This window comes from Pangasianodon hypophthalmus, chromosome 14, assembly GCF_027358585.1.
Source record: "Pangasianodon hypophthalmus isolate fPanHyp1 chromosome 14, fPanHyp1.pri, whole genome shotgun sequence".
NCBI classification, from domain to species: Eukaryota; Metazoa; Chordata; class Actinopteri; order Siluriformes; family Pangasiidae; genus Pangasianodon; species Pangasianodon hypophthalmus.
Window position 1 is genome coordinate 10,956,869 of NC_069723.1, and position 20,625 is coordinate 10,977,493.

At 38.4% G+C, this 20,625-nt stretch overlaps 1 protein-coding gene across 7 annotated transcripts in view; it reads left to right on the forward strand.

Moving 5' to 3' along the window:
* Window positions 1–20,625, forward strand: part of sez6b (seizure related 6 homolog b) — a 160,164-nt gene that overhangs the window by 120,621 nt on the left and 18,918 nt on the right. For all 7 annotated transcript variants that reach the window (XM_053239505.1, XM_053239508.1, XM_053239507.1 and 4 more), the window contains exons 5-9: window positions 9,947–10,132; window positions 12,546–12,714; window positions 13,201–13,367; window positions 15,931–16,125; window positions 16,964–17,102. In XM_053239505.1, coding sequence (XP_053095480.1) covers window positions 9,947–10,132; window positions 12,546–12,714; window positions 13,201–13,367; window positions 15,931–16,125; window positions 16,964–17,102 — 856 coding nt within the window. The remainder of the gene's footprint in view (window positions 1–9,946; window positions 10,133–12,545; window positions 12,715–13,200; window positions 13,368–15,930; window positions 16,126–16,963; window positions 17,103–20,625) is intronic.

Below are 20,625 nucleotides of genomic sequence, written 5' to 3' on the forward strand. Positions count from 1 at the left end.
AAATGTGGAGCCGCATGAGCATAATTAAGCTGGCCATAATTAAACTGGTGGGATTTGTGAGAGAGAGAGGGAGCTGTGAACAAGTGACAGAAACAACCACCTGCTTATCCAGTACAAAGAGGCTGTCAGGGTGGCCCTTGAGCTGTACACCTCTAAAATCTCATATAAATTTGATTTATATAAATATTTATTCTTTACTGCTCCAGCAGTTATTCCTGTTTCTCCCCATCAGCAATACTTCCTAATGATTATGTTAAATAAGTCATTTAAACACTGAGTTTTTCTTTTTAATGAATGCAAGAAACAGACAGATTGATTTCTCACAAGCTACAAGGAGATCAACCCAAATGTGAATAATATTTGTCTGGTGAAAAAACAGTTAAATGAAATGAGGAAAGTCAATGTATAACCAAAAAAAATAAATAAATAAAGGAATTTGCTTCTGGCAGGGACTATTTTTGTTTTGTGTCAAGTTCATTTTGGTGAACATTAACACAAATTTGTGAGCCAGAAGGAAGCAATAGGACGATCCATGCTCTCATCATTCTTAAAAAAAAATGGGAAAAAAGAAAGAGGAATGCTAATTATTAAGTAGAGGTCATGTCATTTTGTGCTATCTTTCTTTTATTTCTGACCACAAATGAAAAAATGTATGCATTTACCTTTTTTGTTAAGGAAATAAGGCCGTGCAAGACATATGTAAGGGTAAAGCTGCCACAAATTATCCTCAAGTACACATCCCTTTTTCACATCTGGTCCTTTACTTCCTTTCTCCCTATTATAGTTAAGCTTTTTCTTCTTTTTCTTCTGTTCATTCTGGTTTGTTACATGTCGCACTACTCCCTAGGGCACACGATGCCATTACGTGCAAGCAGGACAACTCTGTAAATATCCACACACGACTCCAGCATGTGGTTGCAGATATATGGAGATGTAGAAGTATAAATCGGATGTAAGAACTCATTTGGGGCTGCAAATTATAAGGTCTGCAGTGAGTGCTCTGGGAAAGGGCACATGGACTGGACTTTGTTTCTCTGCATCACAGAGACAGCAACAGGTTATCCGCAGTCCAGGAATACCTCACCTCTAAGTGCCTCATTTTAGACATCACTTTGTCAGACAGAGAAGCACACACATTCACCCAGAAGCACACACATTTTGAGTCATTTTGTGTTATTCAGAGCTGTGCCAAGCTGAACTGCTCAAGTTGTTTTTTTTCCCTGTGTCCTGTTAATGGGTCTTGTCCTGCAGGGCTGCTAGGCCATGCTGTGGCACTCTGTTGTTTTGTCATTTATTGACCCTTCTCCTCACCCTCAGATCATTAACAGGACTGTATGAAAAACAGAGCTGCGCGATGGTTAACAGTGGCACACCGCTGCCAGCTTATTTGCTTTTGATGAAATTATATTTGCTGTCACTGATTTATGGGGGTGTTCTGGAGCGAAACGTTTAGATGACTTGAATTATAGTTCAGCAACCTCATGAAAAGGAAAAAGTGACAGCAAGCAGCATGTTTAATGAAGCGAAGGATTTTTATTGTCCCTGTGTTTTGACACTTGAGAATCGAAAAGGTGTGGGTTGATGTAATTTCCATGGGAACAAGCTAGAGTTGCTGTACTATTTCTAACTGCCCTCATCTGAAATGATACAGCAACCGTTAATATACACACACCGTAAAATCCAGCAAGTAAAATGGGGCAGGATCATACTGTACTTTTAGTGAATTCTGTATTATAGCATTTTATGTCACTATGTTGTATGTCACAACTTTTCCGAAAGATTCACAAGCCAGCACATGCATGTGTTAATAATGACACAGTGTTTGCCTGATCCATTCAGATGTGAGAAGGCTGCTTGAATGTGACACTGTTGTACATGTGTCTCTGTGTATGTGTTGCTTCATGTTTTAGTTTTAGAGGCCGACACAGAAGGTGATGTCGGACGTGTTTGAAGTATTAGCACCAGTCTATCTGGTGGATTCGGCACACTGTAATGTTTAGGTGCACCACTCACTCAAGGTACATCTACAACATCGTACACAATATGGCCAAATGTTTGTGGAAGCCTGACCATCACACCCGTATGTGCATTTTGTTTATGAACATCCAATTCCCCCCCTTTGCTGTTATAATAACCTCCACTCTTCTGGGAAGGGTTCCACTAGATTTCGGAGCATTCCTGTTGGGATTTGCCCATTCAACCAAAAGAGCATTAGTGAATTCAGATACTGATGTCAGGTGAGAAGGTCTGGGGTGCCGTCAGCATTCCAGTTCATCCCAAAGGTGTTTAGTGGGGTTGAGGTCAGGGCTCTGTACAGGCCACTTGAGTTCTTCCACTCCATCCTAGGCAAACCATGTCTTGATGGATGCTGCTTTGTGAACAGGGGCATTGCCATACTGAAACATGTTTGGGCCCCTTAGTTCCAGTGAAGGGAAATTATAATTCTACAGCATACAAAGACATCCTATACAATTGTGTGCTTCAAAATTTGTGTCAACAGTTTGGAAAAGGCCCACATATGTGTGTGATGGTCAGGTGCCCACAGACTTTTGGCCATATAGTGTAACTTAGCAAAAGTGTTGTCATACACTAGACCTTAAATATTTGGGGAATCTTCCAGCAATTGCTTGCTGCTGACCGAAGCCATTGCTGTTTTTCCTTGAGCTAATATACAAGTATGGTAGTGTGCTAGCATATTGGCTAGTTAAAAACAGCAAGCTTAGGAGAAGTGATTTTTTTAATTGAGATGAAGAGGCAGCTCATGCATTATAAGGAGTATTTTATGACGAATAGCCTACTTTATTATGTGGTCTGTTGAACATATTGTTCGATATGCATCAAACATCAAAAAATCCAGAGCCTCATATTGAGCGATACAATGTGCTATATATGCTGTATCATTACACCTCTGGTGTATAGTTATCTTTTCACAAATGAACACTGAGATCTGACAGTGTGGAATTGCACCACTTTGAAGTCAAACCCTTTTCAGTGGTATGCACAACCAATTGGATTTTTGCCACTCAATTCCACGGTCTGCAGTTCGGTGGATATGTCCTTCAGTGCTGCAGATGGGCATGTTTTTGAGCCCACATATGAATGTTAAGAGATGCCCTTCAAATGTGTCTAGGGTAGTTTTCTGATTGCACTCAATATAACCTAAAGTACTATTCACAGGGGATAAGATTTCCAGACATACTGTATGTCTCTTAAATATCATTGCCGGAAGACATCTGGAGTAAAAGTGATCAATTCAGACAGGATAACCAATCTCTATATAAATCATAGAGGTGGCCGTGTCCTTTACGCATTTAATTTACGCATGGTTGTAAAACTGAATTTCCTGATGGTTTATTTACACCTCATATTATTGCAAACTGTTTGTTTTGACCTTTATTATAGCCACTTTTAGGGCTCGTCGTTGTGGTCACACACTGTTAAAACATAAGTGATAATAGAAACTTGTTTTGTGGATGTTCCACCACATTAAATGTAAATATAAATGGATAAAAGTACGATATTTTTTAATCAGTAAAAATATGTAATTGTTGGCAAATTGCTAAGGTAGTTGGGTAGTAACTGCTATCTGCTTCACATCAGCATCACACCACCTTGACACTGATCATTTTCCTATAATAACACACCCTGTTGCGTAGGCTATAATCAGTTGTTCTGTATTTTAAACTCAAACAATACTTGCTTTCTGGAGTGTCTCCATACAGAAGATAAAGTGCAAAACCTCTTTTCTCATAGAATATGAACACATTTTTCAACATGTCATTTTGAAAAGTATTTATACTACTTGGGTTATTTCAACAGATAATTTTATAGTAGGTATAAGACAATAAGGCTGAATATTCCTCTATATTTCAGAGGTTTCCTTAAATTTTATTTATATTTAAATTTAACTTTCATGTTTAATCACCATCTAGCTAATGTTAGTAGTGATAGCTATGTGCATCTACAAATATGACAGAAATTAACAGGAAAATCCTGTGAAGTTAGCTTGTGTTAGCTAACATTATTAGTGAAGGATAACATTTCCAAATATACCTTAAAATCCAGTTGAAAATTCTGCAAATTAGCTAACTAGCTGATTAGTTCTGGTAGTGAAGATTATTAATTTTTATAAATATGAAAATTCATTAAAAATTATCTCAGAAATCCTAGGTTAGCTCATGATAGCTAACCTTTGATAATACGTTTCCAGCTGCACTGTAGTGCCTGTGTGCTCTGCCGCGTCTCTTGGCAATCTCCCACGTTGCACAATTCCCAGTGACTGAGGTTAATGTGAGGTGGCATGAAAGGCTGTCTTGAGTTGAGAGAGATTTCCCACTCATCATTGTCCTCTCAGACTAAACCCATCACACTCAATCAGCCTCAATGAGATCTCATGAGCTGAAGCAGCATCAGTGAATCCCCTCACGCTTCATAATTGATAGCTCACCCAAATGAGGATGTATATTTAATCAGGTCATGTAATATACAGGAGTCTCAATAGACCATTCATCTTTGTTAGTGGGATGGCAATCTATACCTCCTCAGAGAGGATGCCCATAGACATGAACCTGTCACCAGAGCACATCCTCTCCTCTGACACACACACACACACAAATCAGAAAGATTCAGAATCAGGAAAAGGGTCCTGCTTATCAGAGGCTTTAATATTTTTTGCGGCCACTTGGAGCGTGAACATGTCCAAGTGGCCAGAAGCCAAGACACTTAACAGAGGAATGGTTCGACTAGCTGCAGACATCTTGTCAGAACGAGCTGGCAGTGGTCACTTCTGCTTATCAAAAATCCAGCAGGGTCAAAGCTACAGATAGCAAGTTCACAGACCACTTATGTAAGCCTGCACAGCATACTGGCAAAAGTGTGTGCCGTGTTAAGGTTTGCAAAGTTTTACATTTTACTTTTGTTTTATAGAAAGTAAAATGTATTGAAATTCTGATAAAACAGATGATATATTTTGAGAAAGAATTTGAAGTTTTCGTTCAGACTACTAAAATTATGATGGAGTTAATGTAATGTAATACAACTAAATATCCTCTAATTAAAATACATTTTAAGGCAAAAAAATTGTGCAGTATATATTATGCAGCATATACAGAGTTATGTATAGTAAGGAGTTAATACCAAAACTGCACACATTGATATTCAGACCTCAGACATAACTATGGACTTACAAACTACGCGGGTGTTGAATGAGCAGGGAGGATTTTGCCAAAACCAAGACATATCATTTATGTGCATTTTTGTCCTTAAATGTAAGTTGATTTTCAATTTCGGCCCGAGCGAGCAACAGTCCAGCTCCACTGTCTGACATTTTGTTGACTGTGAAATGCTATTTAATGCAATATTAAATACATAAACATTAATTCAATTAATTACTTCCTGTAATGTCCATGAAAATTTTTTGTTTTTTCTTCTTGCATAGAGGAGATTGGAGAAGATCTTCATCTTAAGAGCATCTTAGTCAGAGACAATACTTATCACAATGACCAAATTTTATATAGATAAAATTATGAACTATATTTTCTTTGATCTGTAACCATAGAAGATGAGTGAGAAGATCAGATTATCTTTCAAATCATGGGCATGTTTTCTGAATGCATTAAATTCATTAATCTAAAACACTGGCATAATTTCATTAATCGGTAACTCAAAATAGTGAATTTTCAGCTGATTTAAATGTTGAATAATATTATGAAATCTATTTATACATTCATTCATCTTAGTCATTATCCGGGTCAGGCTTGCGGTGAAACCATAGCATATCCCAGTAATAGTGGGAATGAGACAGAAATACACCAGACCATTGCAGGGCATCATGCACATGCATATTTGCTCACTCATTCATACCTAGGGGCAGTTGAGCCTAAAAAAACCTATTGGCATATTTTTTGGCGGTGGGAAGAAACCAGACAACCTGAAGGAATCTTGGCATAGAAGTAATCCAAGCTCAGGGTTGAACTGGGGACCCTGGAGCTGTGAGGCAGCAATACTACCCACTGTCGCTTCACTATTCAGTCAGTCCGGTCTAATTGCTGTCTGCTTGCTGTCCTCCACATTCTCTTGGGTCTGATAACCTACAAGCTACAAACAGTCATCTAATTATAAAATAGCATCTGTCATCATGGGCAGACATTTGTATTTAGTGCAAATAAAGACTACTTCAGTGTTCTGATCAACCTTAGTTATAGGCTTCATTATATTTCTGTTGTACATACTATTAACATTACACTTCAGAATTGACTCAGAATTCACCTCGATTTCTTCAGCAGACTGGGAACTTTATGTACTCTCAAGGCTATTTCAGTGTTTACTCTTGAAATGCATAGCGCAAGAAGCTGTGTGAATATTTATTTGTTGTTTTTGGTGAGTGTAGTCAAGCCCAAGAGATAGTCAAGCCCCCAACTTGTATTTATCATGTGTTGAATATTGCTGTTAGTCAAACTCATACATGTGGAATCACAGTCTTCTCGCTGCAGGCCATTAGCTATAACCTACGATTGCCCACGATCGCATGATCTTTCCATCCGGCATATAGGCTCTGCTCCAGAGGATCTAATGTGGGACATTAGCACTGCATCTGTTGCAGTCCAACTGGTTGCCAGCTAATCTCTGCACCACAACAATTGGTCTTTATGGTCAATAAAGCTGCAAGGCCACCCGCTTGCGAGGCATCCTGTATGATTTAAGACTGAGCTCGTAAAGTCAGCCTCCAGTGGCCCCTCAGTATTAGTCTAATTGAAACGGAAGCGGCAGGATGATAATGCTATAACAACACAGCCCTGCTGTGCTGATACGCCAGTAATAAAGCAGAAATGGGATGGATGGCTGGGGTGGTACTACGATGCCTCATTGACTCTGCAAGAAGAGCGCTCCCCCTCTCGGCACTTCGATTAGTTAGCCAGCAGGAGCACAGCCCCCTCACCACATGCCCCAGCAGTGCTAGCGAGGCTCTTTAAGAGCATATGAGAGGAAGGGACTGTAAGAAGGCTGTGCATTCTTTTTTAAATTACTTTCAAATAGTCTATTTGAAATATGAAGAGTCTATCTTTGGGATAAGAATTTTTCTCTACACAACCTCCATATGGTGTTTTGCTTGTTGTTTTGTTCATGTTCTCTGGTATTCAGTGTTAAGCTTTTTCTTAGATGCTGAAGAACACCACCCCTCCAGAGCCTTCTGCAGCAGCTTGGTAGAGGGAAAGAATTACAGTGATTTATCAAACCAAGGCTTTCTTAGAAGGATCATCAGACTCCAGCCAGACTTGAGTCAACAATAACATTCATTCTATTTGACTGGGTCTCTCACATTTTTAATCAATGCTGGAGGGATAGGGACCTGGACACTTCCCCACCCCATCAGCAGAAGTCCAAGCCACCTGAGTAGTAGCATACACTCTACTATCACTTCCTGGATACTTCCTGGTTCTAGACTATTTAAATAGCTCATGTTTGTTTGTTCATTGAAAAGTCTTGCCATTCTTTGGCAACTAAACAAAATAAACTAAAATAGAACCACATGAACAAAAGGGTCTTATAATATAATAGACCTGACAACCCTGAAGAAGAATAATGCTTATTCCTGCATTGTTGATCTGTAGTTCAAACTATCTGAATGTGTTTAAGCACTGAACAGTGCAGGACAGCAAAGCAAACAGTGTTTTTAATCTCTATGCAGTAATGTATCATTACCATTAACAATATTTGCAAAGGGTTAGATTTAACCATTGGTTGTAGACCTATTTAATCTATTTTTTTTTTCAGTCAAAATTTTTCTTCTTGTTCAAAAAGTGCTTTTTGTTGTTACCATTTTCCGTGAACTTCAAACATTCTTCTTTTACCCTGACAAAAAGCGAGGGTGCCACATCAGTGCATCTTTCAAGCACTGCAAGCATGGGCTGATATATTACTAATGTGAAAAGAGGGGAGGGGCGGGGCTATCAGAGACCATCAGTTAATATTAGAGAGTTTTCTGCCATTTTTATTATGAAATGAATGAATTAATTTTTATACTGAAGTGCTATATAACCTTATATTACAAGGTCATATACTCATGCTTTGTACAGTGTTTTGCACATAACTGTAAGTATTTTTTATACTTTATACAGGATGCAGGATTAATACAGATCTATATAAAGTGCTATGTATTATTACACATAAATACATATATTATACACTGAACAGCAAATGCAGAAATAGCACATTAGTGATATAGACTATATCCCTATAGCTTTTCTTGTGAGATACATTTTCTTCTATGAGAAGATAGCATTGCTACCAAGCTGGCACTGCTCAACACTTTTACCTCTTACTCTTCATCCTGAAATGTAATTAAAGTGTGGTGTTGGGTGCACTGACATATGGAGGCAAGTCTGAGGTCATCCCTGAGGACTGAGTGCAATACACAGTGTAAAATTCACTGCATCTGTATCTCTTCCCACTTAAAGTATAAGAGGCTGCAGCTTGAGACCAGGAAAATGCTTGTGTATGACAGTGCCAGGTCAAAGGTTGGGATTTATTGACCTATTTAAGCCTGTAAATATCTTCTAGCCCAAGGCTTAGGTGAATCTCACAGCAGCAAAATCATTGGCAGATCTCTGCTGCAAATTTCACCAGCTAACAATAAAGCTAGTAGCAATAAATTATGCTCCAACTAGGACGCTCTAGAAACATCCATGTTACAAATTGTAAACATTGTTCTTAGAGGAGGAAGGAGGCAGAGAATTCATGTATGTGAATCAGTTGTTAGTTAAATGGTTACTGCCAAAGTAGCCTGAATTCAGTGTCCAAAGGGATGGAGTTGTGATGGAGTTGTGAAAAAAAAGAAAAAAAAAAAGTTGGGCGCTTGTGCATAAAAGCTTCCTCTGTGAGCCTAAGAATAACTAATAATTTCGACCTGCTTTCAGATGTAGCTCCAGTCACAGCTACTGCTGCCATTTAATCTTAAATTTTAGAGTACTAGTGTGCCTGGAGACTTGCTTTTTAATGCAGAAGGAGAGACAAATCTAAAACTCTGAGTAAGGTGCAGGTAAGGTACATCTTTGCAGGTAGAAACTTCATGAAATGAATTCCCCTAGTGTCTCTTTTGAGATCTAAAATGGCCTTAGCCACACTAGAAAACATTTGTCTCTGTTCAATTTTCCAGTACATACATTTCAGAGATTTACGTTTGTGTACTGTGACCTATGTGTTCAGCGTGAATGTGTTCAATCTTTTTATTGCTTCATTTTTTCCATTTTGGACAATGCATATCTAATCCATCATCTTAGGAGCCTAATGGTTGCCTGCTTGCATCCCAGCACGTCTAGTCTGTGAAGAGACATATTGCTTAACATTTGGGTGTATTTATCTTCCTGAGGACGCTTGTTCACAGCGAGAGAGAGGATCATTTTCAGTGTGCCAGGCTGGAGGACAGGGAAAGGGGATACACAAAAGAGATGAGTGTCTGTTTGACTGAGAAAGAAAGAGCAAGGTCGAGTTTGGTGGGCTATTAAGTCTGCCGAAACCAGTGGACAGTTCAGCTATTGAGATTAGACTTTCAACCCACATCATCGTTAATATTATAAAACCTTGGAAGTCTAAGGTTCTATGTTACATTTCTTGCAGAAATTAGCAAATGTTATAGATATGTGTAAGTTATTTACATGCCACTTAAAATATGGAAATATTTTACACCAAAGTATTGCATAAATGTAGAAAAAATATGAAGTTGAAAGAAATGTTCTGTGTGCTTTGACTTTATTCATGGCTCAATATATTTAAATTTGACTTTTTATATAGAAACTTATAATTCCATGGTCTAATTATCAGTTTTAAAAAGATTTTTTGACACAGCAACAGTATAATAAGACTTTAATGGTTGGTGTGTTTAATGAAAATGCACAAAGACTAAAACCTTTTAAAATGTTAAGAGGATCTGACTGTATTCTCTCCGCAGCGTTTGTCCTGAGCTGTAATTTCCCCGAGCGGCCAGCCTACGGTGATGTAACTGTCAGCAGTCTGCACGCAGGGGGAGAAGCTTATTTCTACTGCTTTACTGGCTACCAGCTTCAGGGCCCCTCCACCCTCACATGCCTCAATGCTACAACTCCGTACTGGAATGGAAAAGAACCCAGGTGTATCGGTGAGTCAGAAACCCACCAACTTGGTCTAACATGAAGTAATGCATTACTTTATACAGTTCAGCAAAGTCTACACTTTAAGATTACTTCAAATTATCAATGGGGCTCCCGAGAGCCTCAACAGAAATTCATCATATCTTCCGGAGATCACAAGTTCAAGTCCTGATGTTGCCTCAGCCATCTTTGCCAGGGAGCCAAGGGTGGGAGGGATGGCATACACTCTCCCCTGTCAATCATAGCAACAATAGCCAATCATGGTCTTCTTGGAGCCCATGTATGTGGAAGAGGGTAGATTTCCTCCTAATGTGTAACGCTGCTTGTGACGAAAAGATCCGTTGTTTGGTTTCATGTCTCAGGAAGCAAGTCACTGGTTACACTGGAAAGTTCTACTTATTAAGCATTACAGGTTAAGCATTTATTATTACATGTAGCTAGCTAATGTCAGCAGTATTGAAGGCTAATGTTATCTGATGAAGCTGTGTTGTTAGGTGTGTTGAAGACTTTCTAATATGCCAGAATGTTTATACATTGTAAAACCGGTTATTACAGTAGACCTGTACTATATCTGTTTTGTACACTTACTGTACTTCATCATCAAGCAGATGTAGAATATCTGCAGTTAAAAGTTACTTTCTCCTTCAGCACACCATTCTACGTTTAAACAGGATGTGGACTGATTGGTCCAGGCCACCCATGTTGCATTCATCCCATGTTCAAGTTAGATCATGATTAACTGGCAGATAAAACCTTGTAATACTGAGGTCCTGATTTATTTCTGCCTTGAAAATATAAGGTTAGCTGCCTTGTAACCTAAAGCTGTACCATATAATAGTCACTTCACCTTAAACATCCTTATCTTCACAAACAGCCTTTTCTTTTAACTGAGAAGTACTGTCAATCAATCTAACAGCCCTCTCCTTGTGCATGCTTATTTACACCACTGTGGAGCAATCTTGTGAGTGCTCACTAGCAATTATAGTCTCCATTTGTGGCTTTCTGTGAAACACCCACAAGACATCAACTCATGTGGATACAATGCCCTCATTGCTTTCCCTAACATCGAGCAGCACTCAGCCTTAAGTGTAAATATTTTGCCCACACAGGTGTAATTTAACTTGATTGGAGAGCAACTCTCTATGCTTTCACGACCGCTTCCTCTAATGTTAATTGGGATTTGATCAGTGATTTTGGTTATAATTGTATTAACCGCTGTGCATGTGCCTGCAAGGGGTGAATATTAACAACTCCCAAGCTTCAAGGCAATCGCCTGAATGACAAGGCTGCATAAATAATCTGTCTTTGAAAGAGAAACCCAAAGCCACAGAAAGTTTTCTTTTTCCTCCCTTCGATTCTAAACAAGTCTGCAAGGTTGGTTTACCTAAAGGCGTACTGTTTTGATGATGGATCTCATTTAGTTGTTTGGAGGTGCAGCATTGACTACATGAATAGCGCAGATGCAGCTGAAGTTTCTCATTTCCACTATTGATCAAAGGGAAGGAGCTCAAATGTGGCATTTAAGGAGAATGCTATGGCGGTGCTGAATGCTACCATGGCACAGCTGGCTTGATTACTGATCAGCAAGCAGCCAGGGAACGAAGCTCAAGTTCTACTTTAATCAAGCTCTGTCTGCCTGGCTAACATTTACCTGATTGGCTGTGACACATTGCCTCTCCAGCAATCTTTACTGCTTTTACAAAGATCTAGCATTTGTCTGTCAGGTCTAGCTGTGTGTTATGATAGCCTTTTTATTACAGACTTGTAATTTTGTTTGATTTCTTCACATTTTATGGTATATCACTGAATTGGCTGTTTAAAGTTCTGTTTTGATTTTAGGGAAACCCACTGAACCCATGAGTTGTGGAAAGCAGCCAAAATAACAAAAAAATGTGTTTAGCCAAAATTGGGCTGCCTAACATACTTTGTCATTTCTAATTAAAAACAGTTCTAAACTTGCCTTGGCTTTCTGCAAAGGTAGATAAGGAGCCAGTTTCATAAACATGGCTGCAAAAATGACTGTAGGCTATGAATAAAGGTGGGTATAAATACAGACTGTTATCATGTCATGTTAATTAAATAAATCATTCATTCATTCATTTATTCAATCTTCTTCAGTAACCACTTTATTTTGAGCAGGTGAATCTGGAGCCAGATCACTGAGCCTTTAATCAGTCAGAGTGTTGGTGTCTTTCTGTGGAATTGGAATGGGTTCTTTAAATGCAATTTTCTGCCCTTTCACTTTTAGAAGTAACCTAATTTTAAAATGCTATAACTTTACTTCTGTTTGTTTCACTTCAGTAAATCCTGTAGTTTTCAAAATAGTAGAGAATGTCAAAATTTCTCAGTTGAAAGATTTCCCCCAGGCAGCCACACACTTGTTAATTAATCAAGTACATAACTTTCAATACCTTTCAACAGCGGCCTGCGGTGGAATGATGAAGAACTCTACACTCGGCCGCATCGTGTCTCCTGGCTTCCCCAGTAACTACAGCAACAATCTGACATGCCACTGGGTGCTGGAGGCTCCAGAAGGACAGCGGCTCCATGTGCACTTTGAGAAGGTGGCGCTCGCTGAGGATGATGACAGGTTAGTGAATCATCCTGCCCACTCAAGAATCAGCTATTACACTCTTTTACAAACACAGCCTCTAATGTAGCATACTATTTATCCCTGATTTGTTCTACAACTGATAGTTGAACAAGCCTTTTCAGGACATTGGCTCCTCCTTGAAAGGACAAGGATCTGTGTGTGTGTGTGTGTGTGTTCCATTTTTACTTCTTGCAAATAATGAAATATTGTCGACTTCCCTGATGTAAAACAGTAACAGCAATTGGAGGCTGATTTTAAGATTCAGAAAGGAGATTAAGTTAGTTTTATTTTGGTGATATCTTCCATTATGCAAATAAATGAACTTCACTTCCACTTCACAAATGAATGAAGTTCACTTGCTGCTCAGCTAGTCAGGATGATAACGGGCAGTAGCCAAAAGACAGACTCTGATGTCAAATGAACTGCCTTGCTTTTTGACCGCTTCTGGGAAATTGCCGTATCAACTGTGTGCTCTGTCTGCAGGTTACTCATCAAAAACGGGAACAACATTGATTCCTCGACACTCTATGATTCTTATGAAGTGGAATATTTACCCAACGAGGGCATCGTCAGCACCTCTAGATATCTTTTTATTGAGTTCACCACTGACGGCTCAGGCACCAACACAGGAGCCGCAATCAGATATGAAGGTATGGATATGTCCTCATTCCTGGATACAAAATGCTCAACTGGGTTGCACATCATGATGTCCCCTCTACTGCCAGCCTGTCCAAAGCTAACATGACAGGATTATCCTCAGTATGGCCAGGCTTTTTTGAAACCTTTGAGCCTCTTAAAGCATCAATTGCCCCAGCTACTGAAAAAGTCTACTGATTGCTATTTGGTGCTTTATTTCAACTGGCCGCATACTCTTGAGGGCCTCGGGCACTTTAACCTGATGACCATGAAGACATGGCTCTGTAGAACAAGCTACCTCGATCTTTCATCCTTTCCTATAATTTTCCCCTTTCTTTTAGGAACTGGCCAAGCATTAATGCTCCAAAAGCATGTTCTTGGCACCGCACTAGATACAGTTCTCTCTCTGTCCTTAAAGACAACTAAGGTTTTTATCGAAATGCTGTCTGCATTAGAGAAAATGAGATGCAAATCAAATAAAGCAGCCAAATGCAAAACATCATGGTCATTATGGCTGACTGAAAGTAGTATTTACAGCCATTTTATTCCTTGAATATGTACAGCTGCATTTATCACGCTACACATCTTAGTACTTGAATCATTATCCAATCAGAAGAGCCTAATCTTGTTTTCCACAACACAATCGGATTACACTATCGGGGGTTGGCTAATGCACTGCAGCAGTGACCATGAAAAATTCCAAGTCATATAAAGACTGAATAAATAAAATCAGCATGCCACAAACAATGTTCCTTCAAAACATGTGTCACTTCCTCACGTAACAGGATTGACATAGCAGCAAGACGTTTAGCATTAATTTCTGGTGACTGAGTTTGCTTTTTTTTCTGCCTCACAGTGTTTAGATGTACTTACAAGTATTTACACAGACGCTCATACAAATCCATGTAAGATTTCATTACACAATGCTCTGAGAGATTTAAATATGCATATGCTCTGATTTGCTGAAGGTTTGCATGTTTAAAAATGTGCAAATTTGATAACACTTGTGGAAGAAAACTCTGCAAACTGATTTACTAGCAGGGTCTTTGGAGGACTGTGTCTATCAAATGAACAAAACAGCACCTTGTCTCTTTTGCATATTTGCCTTTGATGAATATGCAGTTTGAGGCATTTGTACCTAAAAGTGCTAATTACAGAGAGGCGTCAATGCAAATTTAGCACCCTCTGTGTGATTTCCCAAACCCATCACTTAAAGAATGACGAATATGTATGTGCAAATTAATGTGCAAATTAATACATCCAGGACAGTTAAATAAGCAAAATTTGGACACCAAACATTTAAACAAAATAACTTGTTTAGGGGAAGCACATATCTACATATTTCTATGTCCAATCTCAGCTACCTATGTGGAAGGCTTTTAAATGATGGCAGTCTGATTTGGTAATATGGAAGGAAATATCAGCAGTTGATGAAAATGAATCAATTCCATTTGTGTTGTTGAAGTCAGAGGCTGAATAATGCATGTGGTAAGAGTGAAGGCTGCTGAGATTGAACCATGGTGCTGTAATTTGCAGAATAACCTGTGTGTGCTATAGAGTGAGCAGAGCTGAATTCAAAACATCGTGGCAGGCCCACAGCGTGAGGAATGATCTATTCCAGCATCCCAGTGAACGAGACAGTACAAGGAGGCATATCAAGGCCAGTCTGGATTCTAAAAATTGCTCATTTAATTCCCTGCTCCACATTCTTATAGTAGCAAACATGCTGGTAACAAACCAACCAGGCTCATGTGAACATGTTGATTTAGATTTATTTATGAGAAACAGCTATCTGTGCTTTTTAGAAATTGTCAGAAGTAACTGGTGGTAAGAGTGATTAGCAGCCTGCTTTCTAAGGAAAGCTGAAGACCTTGGAACAAGTTCTGAAACTTAGGGTGCTTTCACATATGCAGCTTTTAGTACATTTGGATCGAGAGATGTTGAATTTTCCCCCTTGTTTAATCAGATGAGAACAACAATTTCAGATGAAAACAACTGATCACTTGGAACCGAGACCAACTCGCTCAAATGGTCTTGGTTCCAAGAGAAATCTAGCATGGTCTGATTGCAGTGACAAATTAATTCAACCCTGAATTAAAACAACAGCAGGAAGTAAAGCAAATGACAGAGCTTTAGTGCTGCAGAAATGTGATGTGTTCTGGATATTTCGACCAAAAAACAAAGGATGCAATACACAAAATGTTTAAAGTATTTATTTACTGTATATACAGTATTTACCTAGTAATTTATTTTCCCTTTTTTTTCTGTTGCTGTATTTCTGTCCAATGAATGAAAGAGTTCTACAAGTATGGTTTCAGCCCTATACACCCCACAGCCAACATTTTTTATGTTTATGTGGTACAGTGTGAAAGTAAACCAAACCAAACAGCAAACATGCTAAAATAAATATCAATTTTGCTCTGGTTTGGACTGAGAAACTGAATTAATAAGTTTGAATGCACCCTAATATGGAAATGGTACAGAAAGTTTTATTTTATATCAGAGCTATTTCAGCGCAGATTTTCTGTCATGTTTGTCAACACTGTTTGCATTTGCTGTGTGTCTGTGTGTTCGCAGCTTTCGCACCAGGGCATTGCTATGAGCCTTTTGTCAAGTATGGCAACTTCACCAGCAGTGACATCAGCTACGGTGTGGGTGCAGTGGTAGAGTTTAGCTGCGATCCTGGATACACGCTGGAGCAAGGCTCTGTTATCATTGAGTGCATGGACCTCAAAAACCCACAGTGGAACGAGACTGAGCCTGCATGCCGAGGTGTGTGTGTGTAGTGTTTGTAGTGTGTGTGGTCTGTGTGTGTGTGTGTCGGAATAAAGAGAGTCTCCCTTGCATCTTTAGATTTGACATTGTGGTGGCTACAGTAATAAGCAATTGCTGATGGACTCGATAAGCAGGCTGGCTATGTGCGGTAATGAGTGGAGCAGATCCTTTTAGCGCTGTAAATGTGTAATGTACTTCAGTGTGTTTCACCTGGTTTCAGCCTCCAGTGCACTCGGCTACAGACTTGAGTCTAATGCAGTGCTAAAAGAATTTATCCATGAATGCCAGAGCCTAGAGTTAGATAGTTGGAAAAAAATATTGTAAACAGAAAGGCCAAACACACAATGCTGCAGTCTTATCTGATCCCATGCTTGGCTGCATTGCTCAAAGCCCACAATGGAAATTGGTTTTAAAGGATTTAATCACAAAGGCTACAGCGGCGGGTCAAGACAACCACTTTTCTGTTTCAAAATATTATGCTTCTGCATGACTAAGCCAGTGCCTGGCAAGATGGAGGCAAAAAATGGAGGTCATGCTGTTTGTGAATCTGTTTCAGGGTGATTTTATTGGAAGTATCTCCTGCATGCACCTCACATTAATTCAGACCTTCAGTTTTCCCCAGCCCTTGGACCCAGACTCACCCTTGACATCACTGGAGGAGTATTAAATGTCTTAACCTTTGCAATAACAGGCTTTAAATGTGCAGGGTTTTTTTTTTGCATATGATCTTGTTTGTGTTCTTTTTGGAGGTATATGTCCTTTTGCTGTATGTGGGCGTATGTGTGCTTAATTTGAGTGTGGATGCACATGTGTGTGTGTGTGTGTATTATTTCAGCGGTGTGCAGTGGGGAGATCACTGATTCTGCCGGAGTGGTGCTGTCTCCAAACTGGCCTGAAGCGTATGATAAAGGCCAGGACTGCATCTGGGGTATCCATGTGGAGGAGGACAAGCGGATCATGCTGGACATCCAAGTGTGCGTAAATCAATCAGTCCATCCTTACTGGTGAATCTTCTTTTTTAACCCAGAGGAGGCTATTTTATACAGGTGTTCCTAAACCTGTACTGTTCATGTCAAAGATACCTAAAAACCTGAGTTATAATGTTGTCACGTAATGGATCTCAATCATTTCTGCATTCTATTAACATTTTTCTAGCTCTGAAATTAGCTCTGTCCCCAGCCTCAGTCACAATTCATACATAATTCAACAAATCTCTGCAATTTTCATTTTCTTACATATGACTCCTTTAACATTTAGTGTGATTCAGATATCTGATATAGAGTATGTAAATTATACAGTGTATTTTCTTTCAGGGTAACAGCCATAAATAATTTAAGGTAAATATCTTGTTTTCTAGTTCTTTTCTTTGTGTATAAGCAGCACAGGAAAAAATGCCAGGAGGCCTTCAGTTCCTATAAGATTTAGATTTCCCCTGATCCCTGGACCATGACTCAGGCTAGATTAGCTGGAGGAGTATTAAGTGCCTTAACATTTTGAATAACAATGTTAAAATGTTGTGCATTTTAATGTTGCTATTTTAGTTTGTGCTTCCTGTGTTTTCAGATTTCAAAGCTCCAGTCATAAATAATCAGTAAATAATCAAGTGTTATATACAAGACCTTATAAGCATAGTGAGGATATAAGCTTTAATTTATTGAACAACAAGTATATTAAATACAGATAATATAGCAACACATCACTGAACTATAAATAGATAAATATCAGTATAAGAAATGCAGCTACTGTAGATCACTTAGTGTCAGGTTTCCAGTTTATGGTCCCGGTGAGCCACATCCACTGCACAGTTTAATATATATATATATGTTAAATATATATATATATATATATATATATATATATATATATATATATATATATATATATATATATATATATATATATACACATATATATATATATATATATATATATATATATATATATATACATATATATACACATTTTTTTTTCTTAAATACCTTTTGCACCTAAATTAGGGCTTAATAGTTATATAGAAAAAATAGAAAAAAATAATAGTGCAGAATTAATAGGGCAAATAATGTGGTAAATAAGGAGTTCACCTTGCTGATAATGTGTTCTGGCTACAAGCAGAAACTGTGAATATTATGCTTTTAGAGAAAAAAACAGTTCCATCTAGCACAACAAAATATTTCTTTGGTTTGTCTCTCTAGAGCAGGGGTCATAAACTGGCGGACCGATGTTGTATTTCAGCAGATAGAATCGAGCACTAAAAACATATTAATATATAAAAACTGAACCATAGTTCAGTGACTCCAGTTTTTTAAAATATGAACCATCGCTGTGTCTGTACGATGAAAACAGAATGGTTAATGATGATTGGACACAGAAGTATATGTTTACACTGTTTCATAACAGTTCAACACACATTTGTCTCATCTGTTCTGAGTCTGTGGCGCTAGTCAAAGCTGGTAATGAGAAACTCCATTATGAGAAAAAAATAATCACTTTAAATCAGTGTGTCTTATTTATAGCCATGAACTACTCAGTAATGCTTAAGCATTAAAAGGTAACTGTCGCCATTCAGTCTTGTGATTGCTTATCTGTATCTTGGTGTACTTAGAGCCTACGACAGAGAGATTCCCTTTCAGAAAAGGTTCAGAACATAATAGCGTTAGTAAGCTAGAATTATAGTTAACTATAGTGACAGCCTTGTAAGGCACCCCTTTTTCTAAGAGTGTATTGGTGGTATAATTTTGTACTTCTTACCCAGCTGCAGAACGGCGAACATTTTGCAGTCAGAAGCTGGTATTGTGTGTGAGAGCTCCTTCTTTGTCGCTCATAGATATTCAGTCTGTGCTAATCAATGAACTTTTGGGGCAAGTTCAGTTAGTGATTGTCTCTGTAGGAGCCCTTTTTACAGCGTTCCCTTCTCTGCCCAGACTGCATGACTAACACTGCTTCTGCTTTCATTCCTACTTTCTGCTTTCTTCATTTCAGACATTGAATCAGTATATAGATCTTTTACCTGAGGCTCTCTATCAGTGTCCCTGCAGGGACACTTTTACTTTTCCAGAATAATTCTACTAGTCCTTTAAAGTCTATAAAGCACTATGGCTCAATCTTGGTTATTTTTAAAGAGTTATATAAATGTACAATCATCCCCAGACAATATGTAAGAAGTAAAACACAACGAGGCATGCTGTTATAGGAAAATAATCAACTGTGAGGTGGCGTGATGCAGCCTGACTCAAAGGGGAAGGTTAACTTTCAGAAGTTGATTATTTTCTTATAACAGCACAGCCTGAAGTGTTTTATTCCTTTTATACCACGGCCATTTTTTTTTTTACATTTTTTATATTTTTAAAGAATTACATGTCATACTTTTTATCCATTGTTGTGGAATGTCTGTGAGACAAATTAGTTCCTGTTATCACTTATGTTATATGCAACTATAAACAGTCATTCCCTCGCCAGCCTCCTTCTTTCTTTCAGTTGAACTTAATAAATACAGCTTATCGTGTTACAGAGAACAGACAAAATGCAAAGCCCTCTGTCCGGAAGACTTCCTCTTGGCAGAAAACTTACTGAATATTACAAAGTGTTGACACATGATTCTTTCATAAATGGTAAATAAACATCTCCTTACAGAAAGCTTCACTATCTCAACAATTAGATGTTTTTCTCTGTTAAATAACACACATTTATAATCCATTTATGATTAGGCTTCAGTTATGGTAGGGCGTCCACCAATTGTTCCTATAATTGTGAATTAATATAAACCTGTGATTTGAATTACAGCTGGCACTCCTGTCAGAGCTGCTGTTATAGAAAATTAATCAACTCCTTCTAACAAGTCAGATTCAAGAATTCAACAGTGTTATATAATGTGGTATTATAATTGTATCGCATCTGCTTTATTCTTTTCCCAGACACAAGCGTGAATCAAATGTAGTGTAGATATCAGTATATCAGATGCCTTCACACATTTTCACTTCATCTGTCAGAATTTTTTTAGACATTAGTTGGCAGGGTCTTTGGTTTCTGTAACTGAGACACTGAGCTTCTCAGATTGCACTGCTATTGCATAGCTTCATCCAGTCCCAACTGACCACTTCAGTCCCAGCTCACTGACTTTACTTACAAAGTGAAATGAGTACAATACAGCCTTTGGCAAGCTCACAGATGGAGGTATCAAGGGGACTAATTTTAAGACCTTGAACAGCCTCTTCGAGATGTTATCCTACTTCTGCATAACACCACTGCCTAGTTTCATTTTCACACTGATGCAAACCCTTATTAAAAGTATATAAACTATATATTTATACTAAATATTTATTACTGTTTATGTGCTGGTAGCTCAAAAATTTTATTTACTTCAGTTAAGCAAATTATGATTATACAATTGAGGGAAATGTCTGATTCACAGTAGTTTGTTTGCAGTTTTGTTTGCAATATCTTATTTCAGGTTAGTTCAGTCTGAGGTCAACCAGACCTGGTGAATATGTCGACAAAAAT